Source organism: Protopterus annectens, chromosome 9.part0, assembly GCF_019279795.1.
Source record: "Protopterus annectens isolate FY-2018-M chromosome 9.part0, PAN1.0, whole genome shotgun sequence".
In the NCBI taxonomy this organism is placed as follows: domain Eukaryota; kingdom Metazoa; phylum Chordata; order Ceratodontiformes; family Protopteridae; genus Protopterus; species Protopterus annectens.
The window spans coordinates 1,234,738,777-1,234,758,979 of record NC_056743.1 but is presented as its reverse complement, the minus strand read 5'-3'; the positions used below and the strand labels follow the sequence as shown (position 1 = coordinate 1,234,758,979).

The 20,203-nt window shown below is 38.7% G+C and overlaps 1 protein-coding gene across 1 annotated transcript in view; it reads left to right on the top strand.

Moving 5' to 3' along the window:
- LOC122810645 (MLX-interacting protein-like) overlaps positions 1 to 6,348 on the top strand; it is a 1,455,256-nt gene extending 1,448,908 nt beyond the window's left edge. Inside the window, exon 12 of the mRNA XM_044082218.1 lies at positions 6,059 to 6,348. Within this exon, the coding sequence (XP_043938153.1) occupies positions 6,059 to 6,348 (290 nt within the window). The remainder of the gene's footprint in view (positions 1 to 6,058) is intronic.
- The last annotated feature ends 13,855 nt before the right edge of the window (positions 6,349 to 20,203 follow it).

The window sequence follows — 20,203 nt, the reverse complement described above, 5'->3', positions numbered from 1 at the left end:
TCCCAAGAGGGGAAGACATCCATGATCAGTATCAGCAAGAAACTACGATCCCTCATAAATTCATCCAAGGCTAGCTTAGAAAGAAAAATTGCAGAGGGCTCCAAAGATAACCACAAGGCGTTCTTTAGCTATGTCAAGAATCTAAGTGGAAATTCCCAGATCTGCGTGGAGTTAGTGCAGAATGGCACAAAATACACTGAACTGACTATCGCCAACATCCTGGCAGACAGGTTCAGTGCAAACTTCACCACACTCTCACCCCCAAAAGAGCCCATAACCATACCAGAAGAATGTAGTGCCCCTGTAATCACAAACACTCAGGTTAAAACAGCCCTCTCCAAAGCCAAAATGGGACCAGATGGTGTCCCAGGTTGCATCCTACATGAGCTCAAAGATGAACTAACCCCTCACCTAAACACACTGTTCAAACTCCGCCTCTCCACAGGCTACATATGTGCCCATAGAGTGGTGCACAGCAACGGTTATTCCGCTTCACAAAGGTGGAGCCACAACAGACCCCAGGAACCTATCACCCTATAATCCTGACTAGCTTGGTCTGCAAGGCTATGGAACGCATCATCATGGATCTCATTAATAGAGACATTGGGAACCTCCAAACACTGGATCCTACCCAGTTCGGCTTTAAGGGCAGATCATGCCTCCTAAACCTGGTGGACTTCTTTAAGACGGTTAGCAAGGCTATAGACAAGGGGAAGGAGGTCCACACAGCCTACCTAGAACTTGCAAAGGCCTTCGACACCATTCCCGATTTTGGTATTATAGACAAGCTCAGCAGCCTGAACATAAACCCCTACATCACGAGATGGGTTGCCAAATGGCTCACAGACAGAACCCTCATAGTAAGAGTTGCGGGAGCTAGGTCTGACTCTAAACCGGTTACAAGTGGCGTTCCCCAGGGCTCAGTCCTAGGACCCCTCCTGTTCGGCATATCCTTCTCAGAGGTACAGGCAAGCACAGGAGGACTATGGCTGACCAAGTTCGCAGATGACTGCAAACTAGGGACTATAATTGACTCTCCGGCTGACACTGACATCCCCCAAAAGGGTCTCACAGACAGATACCTGGTGTTAAAACCATGGCCTCAAGCCAAATGCCAAAAAGTGCATAGTCACCCCCTTTGGAAAAAAAGTACCCACAAATTACCACATAGGTGGTAGCCCCCTAAATATGGAAGATGAAATAAGGGATCTGGGGACCCAAGTAGATAGTAATCTCTCCTTTGATAATCACACTGCCAAAGTGGTTAGAAAATCCTATGTGGCCCACCTAATCACAAAAGGGTTTGCATACAGATCAAAAGAGGTCATTGTGCCCCTCTAAGCATCACTCATCAGACCCATCATAGAGTACAATGCCCCATTTGGGATGTGCCTTACAAGACACCTGCAACTGCTGGAAAGACCACAGAAGTACCTCGCCAAGAGGATCACTGGCCTAAAATAGATGCCCTATGCAGCTCGACTGAAGAAACTCCAGCTGTACTCTGTTGCATACTGCCTACTCAGAGGTGATCTCTGCCTGACATACAAGGCCACATCCAACCCAGAATTGATGGACATGCTCCAGCTAAAGAAAACCATATCCCCTCCAGACACATGCTCTAGGGATCTAAACCTCACCACAACAATAAATAGGACATGCTGGATAGATGCCTGTCCCAGAGACTTTCCATGCTCTAGAACAAGATTCCAATCTACATTAGGCAGAGCTCCTCACTAACGCTCAAGAGAAACCTTGACGAGTGGATGGGAAACAGGAAGTTTACCCCAGGGATCACTTCAGTGGTTCTGCTGGACAGAGGCACAGGAAACTAATTTAAGGGGGTGGCGAAAGCCAACATATTCTGGCTAGGCTTATAAATGCCTTTGGGGAGATAGCCTAATACCTACCTATGAACCTAAACAGTAAAAGGGGACGCATGGAAAAAGAGAAAAAAGTTTGAAGAAAGTGTGTGTTCAAAGTACAGATCAAACAGAATGAAAATGCAGAAATGAACAGGTATAAGGCATGGGATGACATTAAGACACTCTGGGTTAAAATTAATGAAGTAAGAGCATTTGAGACACTTTTTGTGACATTATTTTTGAGACTGGGCAGATAATAGGGAAGGACTTGTAAAAGAATATGAAGAAAAAGAAAAACTGCACCATGGAACTTAATATGTACTTAAGCCCTCTTTTAGGGAAAGTAAGAAAAAAACAAATATTCAATTTAGAACTGAAGTGAAAAATACTTTGAAAAATCATTTGTTATATTTATGTAATTATGTATTGAATTTATCAAAAGTATATGACAGAGGTTTATGGACTGGGCCATGGAATTGCAATGTGATATTGAAACTAGAAGATAATATTGTGTATATTCCAAGCTTTATTAATGTCAAAGGTGATTTGAGGCCTGGTTAGATATTGGGGACAGCCAAAATGTGTGTTTTATGTGGAAAAACAGATCATTTAATTAGCAAATGTAAAAAAAGAAAATGTTTTTCATGTGGGGGCATAGGACATGATGCAAAAAATTGTGAACCAAAATGTTATAAATGTAAAAAAGTTGGACATTTGGTAGGGAGTCTCAAGAAAAAGAAAATAAAGCAGTGCCGGATATGACAGAAGGTAAAAAGGACAAATTTATAGAAAAATGAGAAGTAGAAAAAGTGGGAAAGATAAAAAGTATTACTGTTGAAGAACAAATGATAAAAAAAGATAAAGGAAGATTTAAATATAGAAAATATTGAGTTTAACTGAGAATGATGTTAACTGGAATATAGTTGAGAAATTTAATTGGTAGAATGAGAGAAAGGAAAAGGAAGAATATAGATTTAAAAAAAAAGGAAAAGGATTAATATACATGTAAGGCAGAGGTACCTGTAAAGTTTTGCCATTAAATGTTAATAGTTTTAAGTTGGAAAGGAGTGGGATTTTGGAATGGTATAAAGAGTTAATGATGTTATATTAGAAGACACTAGATTTTTGTCAAAGTCAAAATTCAAACTGAAGTATGGTGGGGAAAAATGAGATATAGAATTTCGGGAAAGAGACCTGCTCAGTAATACTTGTATAAAGATGCAATTAAAGTATTAGGTGTCACCTTTGTTATAGCTGGTAGAATTTCTATTGACGTAAGCTGGAGAGAACACGTTATGAGAATTGTTGCAATATATGCATATTTAATAAGAGGGAAGGGATTTTTAGAAAGATAATACAATATGTAGTGGTTAACATGGAGATGACTGTAGTAGGAGACTTTAATTACAATCTAAGACAGCAAAACAAGAAGACTTATGACGTAAAAATAGTGAAGGACATTATGAAGTATGGATAGTTGAAAATATGAAATTTAGAGACTTGAACATAGAGAAGAGGAGAAGAAAAAAAAGAACAGAAAAAGATTTGTTGTCACCTTAGCAGTAGTTAAACAAGGAGCGTTATTGACAGGTTTTTCAGACCGTAGGACATTTTGGATTATGGTAAAGGGAAATGAGTATATAAAAATAGGGAACGGTATACAAAGAATGAATGAAGTAAAATGGGATGCTAAGGGAGAAAAGGTTATGACATTATGGCAAGATCATGTGGAAATGAGAGTTTTATAAAGATTGATCAGAATGGTTGTTACATTTTAAATTGAAATATAAAAAAATGCTATATAACATAGGAAAAAGAGAAGCTAAGCTTTGGAAAAATAAACAAATTTAAACAATGATGATTAGAAAACAAGAATTCTTTTTTAAGGAACATGTTACATGGTGTGAATAAGAAAAAAAAAGTAGAACATTTATTGTACAAATATATTTCTTGAAAGGAAAAAAGAAATTGCACCATATTTAAGTAAAATTAAAGTGAATAACAGTGTAATGAGGGAAATGAAAGCTTCTTAAGGTAAAATGTATAATACATGAGATTATGAATGTAGCAAAAGAACAAGACATTTTTAAAGAACAGAACAAAGACATGGAAAGAATTGAAGTATTTATTTTCTGATATGGAGAATAAGGATTTAGAAAAATATATAAGAATCAAGGAACTGTAACAGGCAATAAAAGTAATGAATTTAGATTCAGCAGCAGGTCCTGAATGAGTAGAATATATGATGTATAAAATGACTGTAGAGCAAAATAGATGGTTTATAAAGGTATTAAATGAATGGTTTAGAATGTTTCAGGTATTGAGCTGTGTAGAGGTATCATGTTTATATGGAAAAAAGAAAGGGGGCGAAGGAAAAATGTATAGAATTGGAGACCAGTTGTGTTAAGTGGTACAGACTATAAGATTTTTATTCAAATATTACAAAAAGGATGGAAGAAAAAATGTAAATCAATGTGTGCGTTTTGCATGAAAGGAAAAAAGTTCAAGATTTATTAATAACTGGGGAAATAGATGTAGTAGAAATGTTCACAATAGTAATGGTGGGAGATTTAAGCATTTGATTCAATTCATCACTCAGTATTATGGGATATCTTTGTATATAATGCAAATAAGAGGCTTAAAATATATGCATGTTAACATTCAAGTATAACACAGTGAAGATTATGATAAATGGATGGTTGATTGAAGATGTAAAGGTAGAAAAGGGGTATTAAGGCTGTCCATTGAGTGGTACATTATGTGTATTAGTAATGAATACAATATCTACATATAGGAATAAGGAGATGGATATTATGAGCGCTATATTTGAAATGAAGGAATAAAAATTCCCATTTTGTTAAATTATGCAGCTATAACAAAGAATGAATACAATGATAAAACAAATGCAAGAAGTTATTCAGGTTATTGGTTTTGTATTAAATAATGACAAAAGTCAAGGTTTAGGTTTTGAGGGAAATAGTGGTATACATTACAGTAAGAATAACATTAAGATCTTTGGGCTAAACTTTGGGAAACCAAAAATTGTAAATTCCATAAAAATAGAGTAAATGTGTGTTTTTTTCAGCAGTCTTAGGTCTTCCTTTAAAAGAAAGTGTATTTGATAAATTCTGTGCTGCTAGCAAAGATTGCTTATCTAGCTGGTGTTTTGTAGTCTTCCATTAAACGTAGAGAAAAATGTATATAACATTTTATTTGGGGATCAAGGTTGAACCCTGTGAAAGAGGGGTACTGTATGTGAAAAGCAAAAAAGGGGGTTTAGGGTTAAACCCTATAGTTTATATGTCCTTATTAAACTTGCATACAGTAATAAAATGTTTAAAAGGAAAATCAACTGTTGCATTTTATATTTTAAATGTAATATTTTTGTTAATGAGCGAAGGTTAGTTATTAATGGAAATATTACATTTAAAATATAAAACAATGATTTTTCATAGTTCAAGAAAAAAGGGTTTTTTGTAATAAAGAAATGGAAAATTATCAAGACAAAATTATATTGTGGGAAATGTGAATGAAATTGATGAGAAAATAGTGGTATGAAAAGATTATGGTAAAATATCCTTGGAATGAATTAAACATTGAAAAGAATTCTATCATTTCAAGAATGAAAATATGTAAAAGATGTGTACAGTTAAGATTTTTTATGGAGACTGTCTATACAAAAATTACCAGTAAAGGCAAATATGCCATATAAAAGATAGAGTATATTTATATTGCAGGGAATTTGAAACTTGTGAACATGTTTGGAATGCAGTAGATCAAAAATGTTATGGAGAACGATTATAGAAAAGAAATCTGAATGAATTTAAAGATGTGAATAATCTAAACATAGGTATAATCAAATTTTGATATTATAGAAACAAAATAAGGAGGTCAAAAGTCTTGATAAAAATATTAATGGTTGATATGGAGTCAGAGGGTTAAGGAAATTCTGTTTAACAAAAAGTGGGACTTGGCAACTATGTTGAAAAAATAAGATATTGGTTGTGGAAATTGGAGTGGGGGTCTAAAATTAAAGTGTGATTTATTTGATGAAACTAAATGTAAAACTGAGGATGTGATTTGTAAATAGTGTACATTTGTATTGTAAATTGAAAAATGTGCATGTTGTAAATAATTAAGAATGTAAATTATTGATTATGTAAATAAAGAACCCCTACTGTTTTTGTGTACAGGGATGCTGTTAGTGGTGACACTTCTTGCTTCTAGTCTGAGCGCAGAGGCAGCTTGGAAAAGCAAGGAGGGGGAAATTGAGTGTTTTGCAACTAGCAATGATGGTATTTCAGTAAAAGAGAGGAATGAATCCTCTAAATCAGAGGATATAATTGTGGATCATATGTTGGAGTTGTGGATTGGTGAGTTAAAGGCAAGCGAGCCTGTGCAAGAAGGAGATGGACGTTTTAGCAATGATGAGAAGGCAGTTGAGCTTTCTCAAAAGGGATGTGACTCTAGTCACTCTATATAGGTGACTCTCTAGTCAGGCACACTGACGTGTCCCACTCTCTAGGCTAGACAAGCAGAAGGTTACTGTTAGCTGCCTGTCGGGAGCCAGAATCCGCCACATAACACAAGCACTCATGTCACTCCAGAACAAGTACAAATATGACTGTCATTGTTCATGTTGGTGTGAATGACCTGAGATGTACCTCCCTGGACTACGTGAAAAGAGACATGGAAGAGCTCTCTGATCATGTAGCCCAGGCTGGTATGACCCTGAGTAGCATCCTGCCCTCACCAAGAATGATACCTCAGTATAATGAAAAAATTATCAATTTCAACAATTGGCTAAGCTTCTGGTGTCATTCAAAGGGTATCCAGTGTCTGTCAGCCTGGGACGACATGCTCGATAAGACGCTTTGCTTCGCAAGAGACTGGTTGCGCCTGTCACCCCTAAGCTTTCGAATACTGGCCAAGGGTCTTGCTGCCCCCTTAGTGCCTTTTTTAGGCAAGGCTCAAAAGTCAAACCCACCTCCATAAACAGCACAATTAACAAAAAACTGAGGGTTATGCTATTCAATGCCAGGAGTTTAAATCTCAAGAATACACATGCTCGAAGCACTCAGTATGGAGAACGTCGACATCTGTGCAGTAACTGAAACCTGTTTCAAGGCTCCAGAGAGCACCCCAGCACTACCGAGCTACCACTCGTACCACATGTTTTGGCCACAGAACACAGACCGAAACACAGAAGGAGGGGGTGTATCCATATTCATCAAGGATACCTACACCTCTAGGTTAGTGGTGCAGCATGAAACCTCTGAGGTCATCCATGTGCAACTAACATGGGGCAAATCTGCAGTGCAAATTGTTGCCTGCTACAGATCACCCTCCATGACCCAGGACCACCACTCCACCTTTCTGGAGACACTGGAAAACATGAAGGTCCTACCAAACACCCTGATATTGGGCGATTTCAATTACCCTACCATTCACTGGGAAAACTACTCAAGTACAAATTCCCAGGCCCAGCGCTTCCTGGAATCCATCAACTCAAACGCCCTGGATCAGCTGGTAAACTCTCCTACCAGAGGTGAAAATATATTGGACCTGGTCATCACCAACATGGGTGACAGGTGTTCCACACCGGAGGTCAACCAGTCACTGATTAGATCAGACCGTAAACTAATCACTCTTAATGTCCACACCCCACCACCACCCCCAACTATTGAAACCACAATAAATAACTTTTCTAAAGCAAACTTCACCTTACTTAAGACAGAGGTGGTAAGTTTCACAGCCCCCACACTAAAGGATAATGCTGCCCAAGATGCAGAAACCTTTACAAATACACACTGAGCACCTACAAGGATGCATGGATCGTGCCAGCCCTAGCAAAACCAAGACTCACTCCTCTAAGAGAAGGAAACCAGTTTGGTGGACCCCTGCAATAAACAGGCTATACAATAGAAGGAGTAAACTAGTTCAGAAAAAAAGCAAATCCTGAGAAGGAAAGACATCCCTGATCAGTATCCGTAAGAAACCGAGGTCCCTCATGAAATCATCTAAGGCTAACTTCGAAAGAAAAATAGCCAAGGATTCAAAAGATAATCACAAAGCCTTCTTTAGTTATGTTAAGAATCTAAGTGGCAACAAAGAGATATGCACTGAACTAGTGCAAAATAGCACAAAATTTACTGACCCTACTGATATTGCCAACATCCTGGCAGATAGATTCAGTGCAAACTTCACCCCCCTCTCACCTCCAAAAGGGTCCACAACAATATCTGAAAAGTATATTATCCCAAAAATCACAGACGCACAAGTGAAAACAGCCCTTTCAAAAGCCACAAACACAGCATCAATGGGACCAGATGGTGTCCCAGGCTGTGTCTTGCACAAACTACAGAACGAGCTAACCCCCCACCTAAACACGCTGTTCAGCCTCAGTCTCCCCACAGGCTACGCGCCCATAGAATGGCACACAGCAACGGTTATTCCTCTCCACAAAGGAGGGGCCACAACTGACCCTGGTAACTATCACCCCATAAGCCTGACTAGCCTGGTCTGCAAGGCTATGGAGCATATCATCATGGAACTCATTAACAAAGACATTGGGAACCTCCAAACACTTGACCCAACCCAGTTCGACTTTATTAAGGGCAGATCATGCCTATTAAACCTGGTTGACTTCTTCGAGAGTCACCAAGGCCATAGACGAGGGAAGGGTGGTTCACACAGCCTACCTTGACCTCGGCAAGGCTTTTGACACCATTCCCTACTCGGGTATTACAGAAAAACTCACCAGCCTGAACATAAACCCCTACATCACGTGATGGGTTGCCAACTGGCTAATAGACAGAACTCGCACAGTAAGAATAGCGGGCTCCAGGTCCAACTCTAAACCAGTCACAAATGGTGTCCCGCAAGGCTCGGTCCTGGGACCCCTACTGTTTGGCATATAATTCTCAGAAGTACAGGGAAACACAGGAGGACTATGGCTAACCAAGTTCGCTGATGACTGCAAACTCGGAGCCATAATTAACTCTCCAGTTGACACGGACATCCTCCAAAAGGGCTTTGCTGAGACAGACACCTGGTCTCAAAAAAACTCCAGCTTTACTCCATCACATATCGCCTACTCAGAGGTGATCTCTGCCTAACATACAAAGCTATGTCAAACCCAGAGCTGTTGGACATGCTCCACTTAAAGAAATCCCAATCCCTCCGAGCTACACGCTCAAGGGACCTACACCATGTCACCACAATAAACAGAACATGCCGGAGGGATAGATTCCTGTCCCAGAGACTTCCCATACTCTGGAGTAAACTACCTGTGTATATCAAACAAAGCTCCTCATTAGCACTCTTCAAGAAAAATCTTGATGATTGGATGGAAAATAGGAAATTCACCCCGGGGATCACCTCTGTGGCTCTGCTCGACAGTGGCACAGGAAAATATTTTTCTTGGGTGGCAAAAGCCAGGGTACCTTTTTGGCTGGGCTTGTATAGGCCCCAGGGCCGATAGCGTAGTACCTACCTATAAACCTATAAAAGTCATGGCCTCAAGCTAAATGCCAAAAAATGCATATTCATCCTGTTTGGGAAAAACAAAACACCCACGAATTACCACATAGGTGGCAGCCCCCTTAATACAGAAGAGGTAATAAGAGATCTGGAGACCCAGGTAGATAGTAATTTCGCCTTTGACAATCATATTGCCAAAGTAGTTAGGAAATCCTTCTATGTGGCCCATCTAATTACTAAAGGGTTCGCATCTAGAAATAGAGGTTATAGTGCCCCTCTACTCATTACTCTTTAGACCCATCATAGAGTACAATGCCCCATTTGGGATGTACCTCACAAGACACTTCTGACTGCTGGAATGACCACAAAAGTACCTCATCAAGAGGATTACTGGTCTCAAACATATGTCCTATGCAGCCCGACTGAGAAATCTCCAGCTGTACTCTGTGGCATATCACTTATTCAGAGGTGATCTCTGCCTGACTTACAAAGCCATGTCCAACTCAGAATTGATGGACATGCTCCATCTAACGAAATCCAAGTCACTGCGAGCCACGCGCTCTAGTGAGCTAAACCTCGCCACAACAATAACTAGAACATGCCGGAGGGATAGATTCCTGTCAGAGACTCCCCTTGCTTTGGAAAAAAATTCCGAATTACATCAGGCAGAGCCCCTCACTAACACTTTTCAAGAGAAACCTTGACGAGTGGATGGGTAACAGAAAATACACCCCTGGGATCTCTTCATTGGCTCTGCTTGACAGAGGATCAGTTAATCAATGGGGCGGCGAAAGCCAACACACTCTAGCTAGGCTTATAAACACCCTCGGGCAGATAGCCTAGTACCTACCTATGTGTCAGTGGAGAAGGAAAATCTGTGGTGTCTGTAATGGATTTGGAGAATATTTCTCAGGAAAATCTGTTTAGGGAAGAAGAAAACACAGGAATGTGTTGATACAACCCTGCAGTCAAGAATGTTGCAGGATGATTTCCTTATGGATTTATTAAATATGAGCAAACCTTAGTGTGAGAGACATTTCTTGGGGAGAATTAATGGACAAGATAGAGGAGGAGGATGTTCAGCAAATAGTCTGTGGTTAAAAGAAAATCATATGCAGATATGTTGAAGATAGGAACAGAAAATGGAAGAAGTAGTAAGAGAGGAAAAATACCTTTCACTGTTTGAATTGAAAATAAAGAAGATAGTGATTTGGACAGATGTAAGGTATGGGATGAAGTAATTACACCCTTAGGAGTTAAAGCCAGTGAGATAAGAGCTTTTAAACTTGTGGAGAGACGCACATATATTTTTGAGACTGGACAAATGATTGAAGGATTCTTAGGGGAATATGAGACAAAGGAGGACTGTGTGCCTTGGAATTTGTTCACATTCAAGACATTTTATTGAGAGACTAAGAAAACAGTTCATATACAATTTGACTGAAGCAGAAAAAGAGACTTTAAAAGATATTTATTAAATTCATGTAAAGATATATTGGATATTTCAAAGGTATATTAAGACAGATTTGTGGAGGGGTGGAGGGCATGGGAGGATTGTCATGTTTTGAAAATGAAAATATTGTGCGTATCCCAAGCATTATAAATGTAGAGGGAGGGAAAGGCATGATGAAATATTTTTTGTGTGGAAAATGATCATTTGATTAACAGACCAAAAAAAGTTATCTGGAAGGGTAGGACATGGCATGAGTAATTGTAAGTCAAGATGTTATAAAGGCAATAAAACAAGACATTTAGGGGTGGGATGTGGGGGAAAAAGTGAAATAGAGGTGGCAGAAACACTGGTAAAACAGAGAAAAAGGACATGTAGAAATTGAAACAGAAATGGTATATTGGCAAACAGTGCAGGAAGAGATGAATATTTTGGAAAGAAAAGAATCACAAAAAATGAGAAGTGAAGGATTTAGTGTAAAAAAATCAGAGGAAGAATGGATGAGATTGTGATACTGACCATATGAAATGGAATTTAAAAGAAATTCTGTTGGTAAAAGAGTCTGTAAGAGAAAAAAATAGGACATATTAAATAAAAGGGAAAGGATGAGTATCGGAAGACAGTATTACATGTAAAATCTAATTAAATGTTAATAGAATTTAGTAAAAAGAATAGGTGTTGAGTGGTGTAAAAAGCAGAAGTAATATCGTATTGGTGGTCACTAGATTTTTAACCGAAGAGAAATTACAGCTTGAAGTGTGATGGAAAAAAGGTTGTTTGGAATTTAGGAAGAGAGGTTTGCTCAGCAATAGTTGTATACAATGAAACAATGGAATTATTAGATCTCATGTTTGTTACAATGGGTAGAATAATAATTCTTGATTATAAGATGGAAAGATCAGATTTTTAATTATAGCAATTTATGCATATGTGACAAAAAGATAGGTGTTTAAAAATGATTCAGTATGTAGCTATAAATATGGAAATAATCATAGGAGATTTTAATTGTAATACAAGATTGCAGAAAATGTGCAATGTTGAAAAAGTGGATATAAAATATGGACAGTTATGAATTTAGAAGAACAGTACATGGACGTATAGCGGAGGAGAGCATAAAACTGAGAGTATTAAGTTCTGCAAGGTTACTAATTGTAGAAGGTGTTTTGATAATATTTTCAGATCATAGACCCATTTGGATTGCTTTAAGAGGAAGTACTGAAGTATATAAGAATAGGGAATGGAATGTCAAGAATGAAGTAAAATGGTATGATAAAAGAACAATTGTAACATTTATGGCTAGATCATGTGCAAATGAGTTTTTTTACATGAACTGGTCAGAATGGTAGTTTTAAACAGAAATATAAAAATTGTTATACAAGATGGAGAAAAAGGGAGAAAAAGTAGAATCTAAAAAGTTAAGTAAGGACACATTTGATATTTTAGAAAATAATTGAAAGCTTTATCAAAGAACGAGTTGTATAATTTGAATAATATGAAAATAAAACATTTACTGTATAAGCTAAGATACTACTTGCAAGGAAGAAATAAGAAATTGCTCCATATTTGAGCAAAGTTATTAAATAGTATGAGAAAATGAAGGATACTTCAGGTATAATAGTTCATGTGATGAAGTCATGGAAATAAAAAAAACAATTAAAGTCACCTTTAAAGGACAGGAAATCTAATATTAAATAGAAAGTAGATACTCTTTCAGAAAAAGATAATGAATTAGAAAGGAAAATTGTGGCTGAGTAATTAGAAAATGTATTGAAGGTTAAATTTGAATCTGCAGCAGGTCAGGATGGAATATAATATGGAATGTATAAGAATGACCATGTAAAATATTTTATAGAGGTATTGAATGAATGGTTAAGTAAATGATTCCAACACAAAGAACTGTGTAGTAGAATACATTTATATTGGAAAGAAGTGACAAATTTGAGCTACAGAACTGGAGGCCTTCAGTATTAACACTGATTATAAAAATCTCTGAATTTTTACAAAAAAGAATGGAAGAAAACAGATTATAAACAGAAATATATATGGTATACAAGGGAAAAGGGAAGAATTGTTACTAATAATTAGGGAATTAGTAGATAATTTGTACAGAAAGGTCCAAGCAAAAGTGATGGTTGGTAATTTAAGTAAAGGTTTTGACTCTGTTCAACACAATGTACTTTGGAAAATATTTGATGCATATAATATACATAAGAAATGTGTGTGTTACAGCATGTAAATGAAATATAGTTAATGTGTTAACCAGCCATTTAGTTAAGAAATTCTGCTTGAAAGGGGTATTAGGCAGAGATGTCCGTTAAGTAGTATACATGTTTGCTAGTAATGACTGATCTCTACTCATGTTAATAGAGAAATGGGGGACTTGAGTTGTATATCTAATGAAGGGATAAAAGTGCCAATTATGATAACATATGCAGATATTATTCTGGCTACAAAAATAGTGATGGAATGAGTAAAGTGGTAAATTACTTACAGGATAATTTACAAGTAAAAGGATTTTCTGTAAATAAAGAGGAGTCAAGGATTAGGCCTTGAAAGGATATTAGGAGGTGTTAAATTTAATGCGTCAACTATAAATGTACTTGGAATGAGCTTTGGAAAATAAGAAATATGGAATTTGGAAGAAAAATAATTAGAAGCGATGAAAAGTACTTGTATGTTTTGGAAAACATTTATATTATCATTTAAGAAAAATATATATGATATATTACTTACAAACATTGCATATTTAGCAAGCATTTTCAGTATTCAGGTGATATCTGAGAAGGAAGTTTATTGCATTATTTTTTTCTTTTGAGAATCTCAGTAGAACCCAGTTAAGAGGTGTTTTACATGTAAAAAGGGAAGGAGGCTTAGGATTGATAAATCTTGGTTTGCGCAGCATCTTTACATTTATATAAGGGATTAAAATGCTTAAAGGATAATGATACCCCATTAACATGGATATTAAGATCCAAGTGTAAAGAAGAATGAATGGACTTTTTGAATTTTAAGAGAGATTGTGTGTTAATGAAATACTTATCAAGATAACATATCGAAAATAAAAATTAATGAGATTGAAAATGACAGGAAACAGTGGTATAATAATATTATGGATTATTTTTGTATATATCCATAGAAGGAAATGTATAAAGATAGCAGTTCAATCAAGAATGAGAATATAAATCCAAAAACAAACTATGATGGGGAAAAAAGAACCACTGGTGTGTAAAAGCAAACAAAGTCAAGAAGTAAAAATGAGAAATGCAACCAGTGGTACACAGCAGAGGTAGATCCAAATCGTAATTTAATGTAAAGAATAAAACACAGATGAGCGCTTTCACATATAACATCTTCAGATCAAAAAACAGAGTATAAAGCACTAGCTACTTATAGTACAAATTCAGTAGTGCATCCAATCAATGAAAGATGCATTTTCAGGTTGCTAGGTACTTAGAACTAATAATTAATCACCAGCACTTCTTAAAGTCAACCTGGAAATAATATGCTTTAAGCCAAGATAAAAACAAGTTAAAAACACAAGTTCATATGTGTGCACACCAACCATATGCAAAACATATAAAACTTAATATATGTAAAAGCTGTAACGTCTATAGTGTTAAAAATAATGGTAATATTAAAAACGTCTATAATGTAAAACTGTGAATGAAATGATTAAGGACTATCTCTGTATGTATATATCTCTCATTTCTCTAGAAACCAAATATTCAAATATCAATGGAAACAATGTGCATAGCTTAATGTATGATAACTAAATGTATAGACTCGCGTCACAATAAACTTCACTGTACATTATAGTTAACACTCAAATGCAGCAAATTTATAACTAAACACAACAGATAATTTGGTATAAGACACCAAAGACTAGACAGAAAGAGGTTATCTCTTATTTAGGGGTCTAGCTCTCAGTGCAGGTTGTATTGCGACATGTTCATTTAGGCCCCTAGTCTAAAGATCCACTTCATCTCTGCTTGGTAAGTTTTATTAACCAAATCACCCATTCTGACGTCTAGGTTTAACACCTGTAACACTAAAATCTGAAATCATGTCCATCACCAAATGCGTTCATATGCTTCGCTACTGCACTGTAATTCAGACCCCTCAGTGCGCAATATAAATGATCTTGTATCCTGTCCCTCAAACGTCTGTTAGTTTTGCCATCATAGAAGTTTTTGCAGGTTATACAATGTGTTAAGTAAACTAAATCTTTAGTGTTTCAGTCTGCCATTGGAAAATGTGCAAGACTTATCGTAGACAGGATGTATATATCTCCCTGATTCATCAATATAGTTGCAAAAAGAGCAACTATTACACTTGGAAATATATGGTGCTACATTCTTAGTCTTCATTACAGAATTGTGTTGGGAAAATCACAATTTTTGCCATATAGATTTTTTTATTTTTGTAACCAAATCTAGGTTTATCACCCTCCACCCTGGAAATCTGTGTTGGTTCCAAAAATGGGCCAATGTAGTATAATCTCCCTGATGTTCTTTTCATCACATGAAAATGCAAGGCTAAGAAATGGAACTAAATCCTTAGCCTTGTTGTCCACGGGTTGTGATGTTAGAGGTTGAGAAAACTACGGTTTCCCTCTAGTTTGCCTACACTTTCTAGTGTTTTGTTGTGCATACTGTAACTCGTCGTCATGGTACCCTCTAGAGGTAAAGTCAGCATATATCTGATCTAGTCCTACTTCAAAATGTTGGTCATTACTATGTAGGCGACTTAACCTCAGATTCTGTCCTTTCAAGACATTACAAAAAACATGACCAGGGTGGATACTATTACGATATACATACGTAGGTCTATAGCATTCCTTTCTTAAAAGTTTAGGCTCAATGCTATTGTTTGCACTCTTAACTAACAAAATATCCAAGAACTCTATTTTCACCTCTGAGTATTTGAATATAAATTTCAAAAAGCTGCTGCTTGTATTCAAGCCTTTGACATACCTGTGTAGTTGTAATAAATCACCTCTCCACAACAAAAACGGGTCATCTACAAATCGTCTATAGAAGGGCACATATGATGTATAATAATCAGAGTTGTACATCACATCATCCTCCCAACTTGACATGACCAGGTTGGCGTAGCTATTGGCACATGAAGTGCCCATAGCTACGCCAGAGGTCTGCAGGTAGTACTTCTCAAAGGTGAAATGTATTGATGTTCATCGTGTTACCCTGCTGCAGTCATCACACTTGGGTTATCCTGCCATCAGGCGGTCCCGCAGTCGGCCCGAATTCCAAAGTCTTGGTCCGGCGTCGGTTGCTGTCGCTTCTTCCCTGACGTCAGTGCGCCAGGGGTATACAAGAGGCATCCAATGCCATTTTCTTGAGTCTTTCTTGCCGCGCAGTGCCCGAAGCAGAAGCAGTTCGCAAGTGCCGGTCGGCCAACACCTGAGGTTTTCGATTTGAATTTCAGTCCGAAGTCTTCAATAAAGCTAAGTACCCCGTTGGCGAACATTTTCTTGCCTCAGTCCGATGTCAGAAAAAGTTAACAATTGCATTTCTTGTGGGAAGCAAATACCTCATAAGGACTTCCATTCCTATTGTATTCCTTGCCTAGGCCCAGACCATGACATCACAGGTTGTTGGTTTTGCGCTACGTTTAATAAACACACTATCAAATGCTGTTTTGACTTCGCACAGCATTACTTTGGTAGGAAATTTAATTATATCATGCCGTTGGAGCAGCCGACGACTGCAATTCATAAAAAACACAAGGATAAGGACAGGCAGCCTAGGAATAAGCCAGACCCCGAGGCCTCAGCTGGGCCTGTCGCCGGTTCTCCGGTTTTCAGTGAGGCACCTATGCAGCCCTTGACGACCGCAGAGCTGGAACCCCAGACAGCTGCAGACTCCCAAGCGGAGTCTACTAGGCCGATGCAGCCATCTACTGACACCGGAGCAGAATTAGACACCGGTGCAGAGGAAACACTGTCGGTTGCAGAAGGTGTCTTCAGACCGACTACACTCCCCATAAAATCTTATGCTAAGCTTAAAACTCCTTTAAAGCCTAAGAAATCTGTTCATCAGTCTACAGGTCAAGGCCCCATGCCTAAGAAACAGATGCTTAAGATGGCTGAAAATTTAATTACCCTTATCAGGGGTTCCCATCCCCCTGCTGATAAAAGACCAAGACAAGAGGAGGATTATGCATCATCTGACCAGGTTTCTCTCTCCTCAGATTCTTCTGAAGAACAGGATTACACTTTTCCACCTTATGAGGATTCTGGTGCTGAAGACTCTATTCCCTCAGCGTCTCCCCCTGAAGACTACTCCTTTGGAGAAACATTACATACCATGAGGGAACATTTCCACTGGGAAGGCCAGGATTACTCAGATTCTAAGAAAAGGCTCCGAGAGTTCCTTTTATTACCTCAGCACAGACCTCTTGCTATCCCTCCAGTTTTAGATATTGTGGATGATGTCTACTTGGAGTCTAGTTTAAATCCAGACTCTCTACCTCCTGCTCCAGCCAAACCAGACAGATACCACAGAGTACCTGACTCACACAAATTCCTTTATAAAAGCCCTATAGCTGACCCAGAAACCATTTCCCAGGGTCCTAAGGGAGCAAAAGCTTCTATGGCTAAAAATCCTGTGCCCTCTGAAAGAGATTCCAGAGCCCTAGATAGATGGGGAAATAAAATATACACCTCTGCAACTCTGGCTATGAGAGCATTAAATTGCCAGTTTCACATGTTGAAATATCAACAATTCCTGATGTCTCAGTTAAAACAAAAAAATGAACACACATTCAGAACAGCCTGAATTCAAGGAAATGCAAGATCTGTTGCATGCAGCTGAACAGGTGGGCAAGCATACTTTACAATGCGGATTTGATTCATTGGAAGCTTCCTGTAGAGCAGCTGTTACTGGCTCTGTCATTTGTAGACATGCTTGGTTAAAAGAGCAAACCCTCCCTGACCATGTTAAAGCAAAATTATTAGTTGCACCTTTACAACAAGATGTATTATTTGGTGTCAAAGCAGAAGAGGTTTTAAAGAAAATGGAGGATAAGGCTAAATCTATGCCAACGGTCAAGGATTTCTTGCAGGTACAACCCCCTCGCTTCAGCAGAAATTGGCCAACAAAAAATTGGTCCTTTCCAGCTTCAGACAGATCACAGAGGGGCAAATACAGACACCCAAGGGGCAGAGGTCAGTCACAGGGACCTTACAAACCTCACCAATGGGGTTCTGCTACCTAGAAAGGAGGAGAAGACAGGCCCCAAGCTAGCAGAAGGCAGACACAATGACTCTATCCTCAAACTACCAAGCAAATCTCTCCTGGCAACACCCTTGGGAGGAAAACTAGCATTTTTTGCAGACAACTGGCACATCATCACAAAAGACAAATGGGTTCTAAACATTGTCTCTCAAGGATACAGATTCCACTTTCATACCTTACCAAGGATCAAAGGAATGCCAAACCTGACACCACCAAATCAATGGGCAGAGGCACAAAACAAATTGCAGCTCTCATGAACATGAGAGCCATTCAACAGGTACCTTCACAGGAGCAAGGACAAGGATTTTTCTCAAGACTCTTCCTAGTTCCAAGAAAGGACAAAGCATGGAGACCCATTCTGGATCTTTCAGTTCTGAACACCTATCTGCAAGTGCCAAAATTCAGCTTCTTCCCATGCTGGGCAAGAATGCTTGGCTAGTCACTTTGGACCTCAAGGAGGCATACCTGCATGTCCCTATCAGACAAAATTGCAGAAGATACCTCAGTTTCATTGCAAGTTCAACGCATTATTAATTCTCTGCACTGCCCTTTGGCTCATCTACTATGCCCAGGGTCTTCACAAAATGCCTGGCACCAGTAATTGCATACTGCAGACAGAGGAATTCAAATATACCCATACCTGGATGACTGTCTTATTCAAGCAGAAAGCAAGGACATTCTTTTACAGCATCTGGCATTTGTCAAACACCTTCTAAGTTGCCTAGGGTACACAGTAAACGAAAAGAAATCAAAACTAGTGCCCTCACAAAACATAATATTCCTGGGTGCCAGCTTGAATACAACAGCCCAGATGGCTTATCTCACGCCAGACAAAGACAGCTGTTTCAATATTTCAAAATAATGGCAACAAAGACCCAACTCCATGCAAGGAAAATTTTGCAGGCCTTGGGATTCATGGCATCTTGCATACTACTAATACCATTTGCAAAACTGCATATGAGGAAATTACAATGGTACCTGAAAAGTGTATGGGCTCAGCACAGCCACAGCTTGGAAACAATGATTCCACTCATTCCCTGCCTTCAACAGGAGTTCCTATGGTGGGCACAGGCATGTCACCTCAACAAGGGTCAGCCTTTCACCTTAGCCACAGCCAGGCAAACTATGACAATGGATGCATCAGACTATGCCTGGGGAGCACACATGGCAGGACAGTGCATTCAGGGCAAATGGACTACAGATCAGAGACACCTGCATATCAATCAAAAAGAAATGCTAGCAGTGCAAAATGCCCTAACAGCTTTCAAGGACCTTCTACACCCAGGACAACTACTAAGGACAGACAACACCACAGTTATGTGGTACATAAGCAAGGGGACACACATTCCTACCCTCTATGCAGGCAAGCAATGACCTTGTGGAACACTGCATTGTCTTACCGAGTTCAATTACAAGCACAATTCCTGCCAGGAAAGAAAAACACATTGGCAGACGACCTAAGCAGAAACATCATGGATCCACATGAATGGAAACTAGATCCACAAGTATTTGCAATGATAGCTCAAAAATGGGGACGCCCAGACATAGATCTGTTTGCAAGCCCCCACAACCACCAACTTCAAAAATTTTGCACAAGGACCTTCCATCCACTAGCTTGGAAAGTGGACGCCCTCTCATTCAGTTGGAAAACATTAACAGTGTATGCCTTCCCTCCATTGCCTCTTCTAGCAAAGGTACTGCTGAAAGTCAGGTTAGATAGGCCACAAATGATTCTCGTTGCACCAGACTGGCCACGCCAACATTGGTATCCAATTTTAAGGACCAGGGCCCACCATGGATTTTGCCACAAATTCCTCAACTGCTCACCCAGCGAGACAATCTGATTCTACACAGCCAGCTCAAGACTTTAAACCTGGCTGCATGGCAAATTGCATAAACAACCAGCCAACACCTTTATCCAAAGCTGTTATGGATGTCATTCTGGAGGCCCTGCACCAGGAAAACCTATTCAGACAAATGGAAAAGATTTTACGCTTGGAACCAGGCTAAAGGCCTAAATCCCCTGGAGCCGAACATTCCTCAGATTCTACAATATTTAACTGAGATGTTACACAAAGGACTTTCCTTTTCATCTATTAAGATCCACGCCTCAGCAATTTCAGCTCACTACAGTACAGATCCTCCTTTAT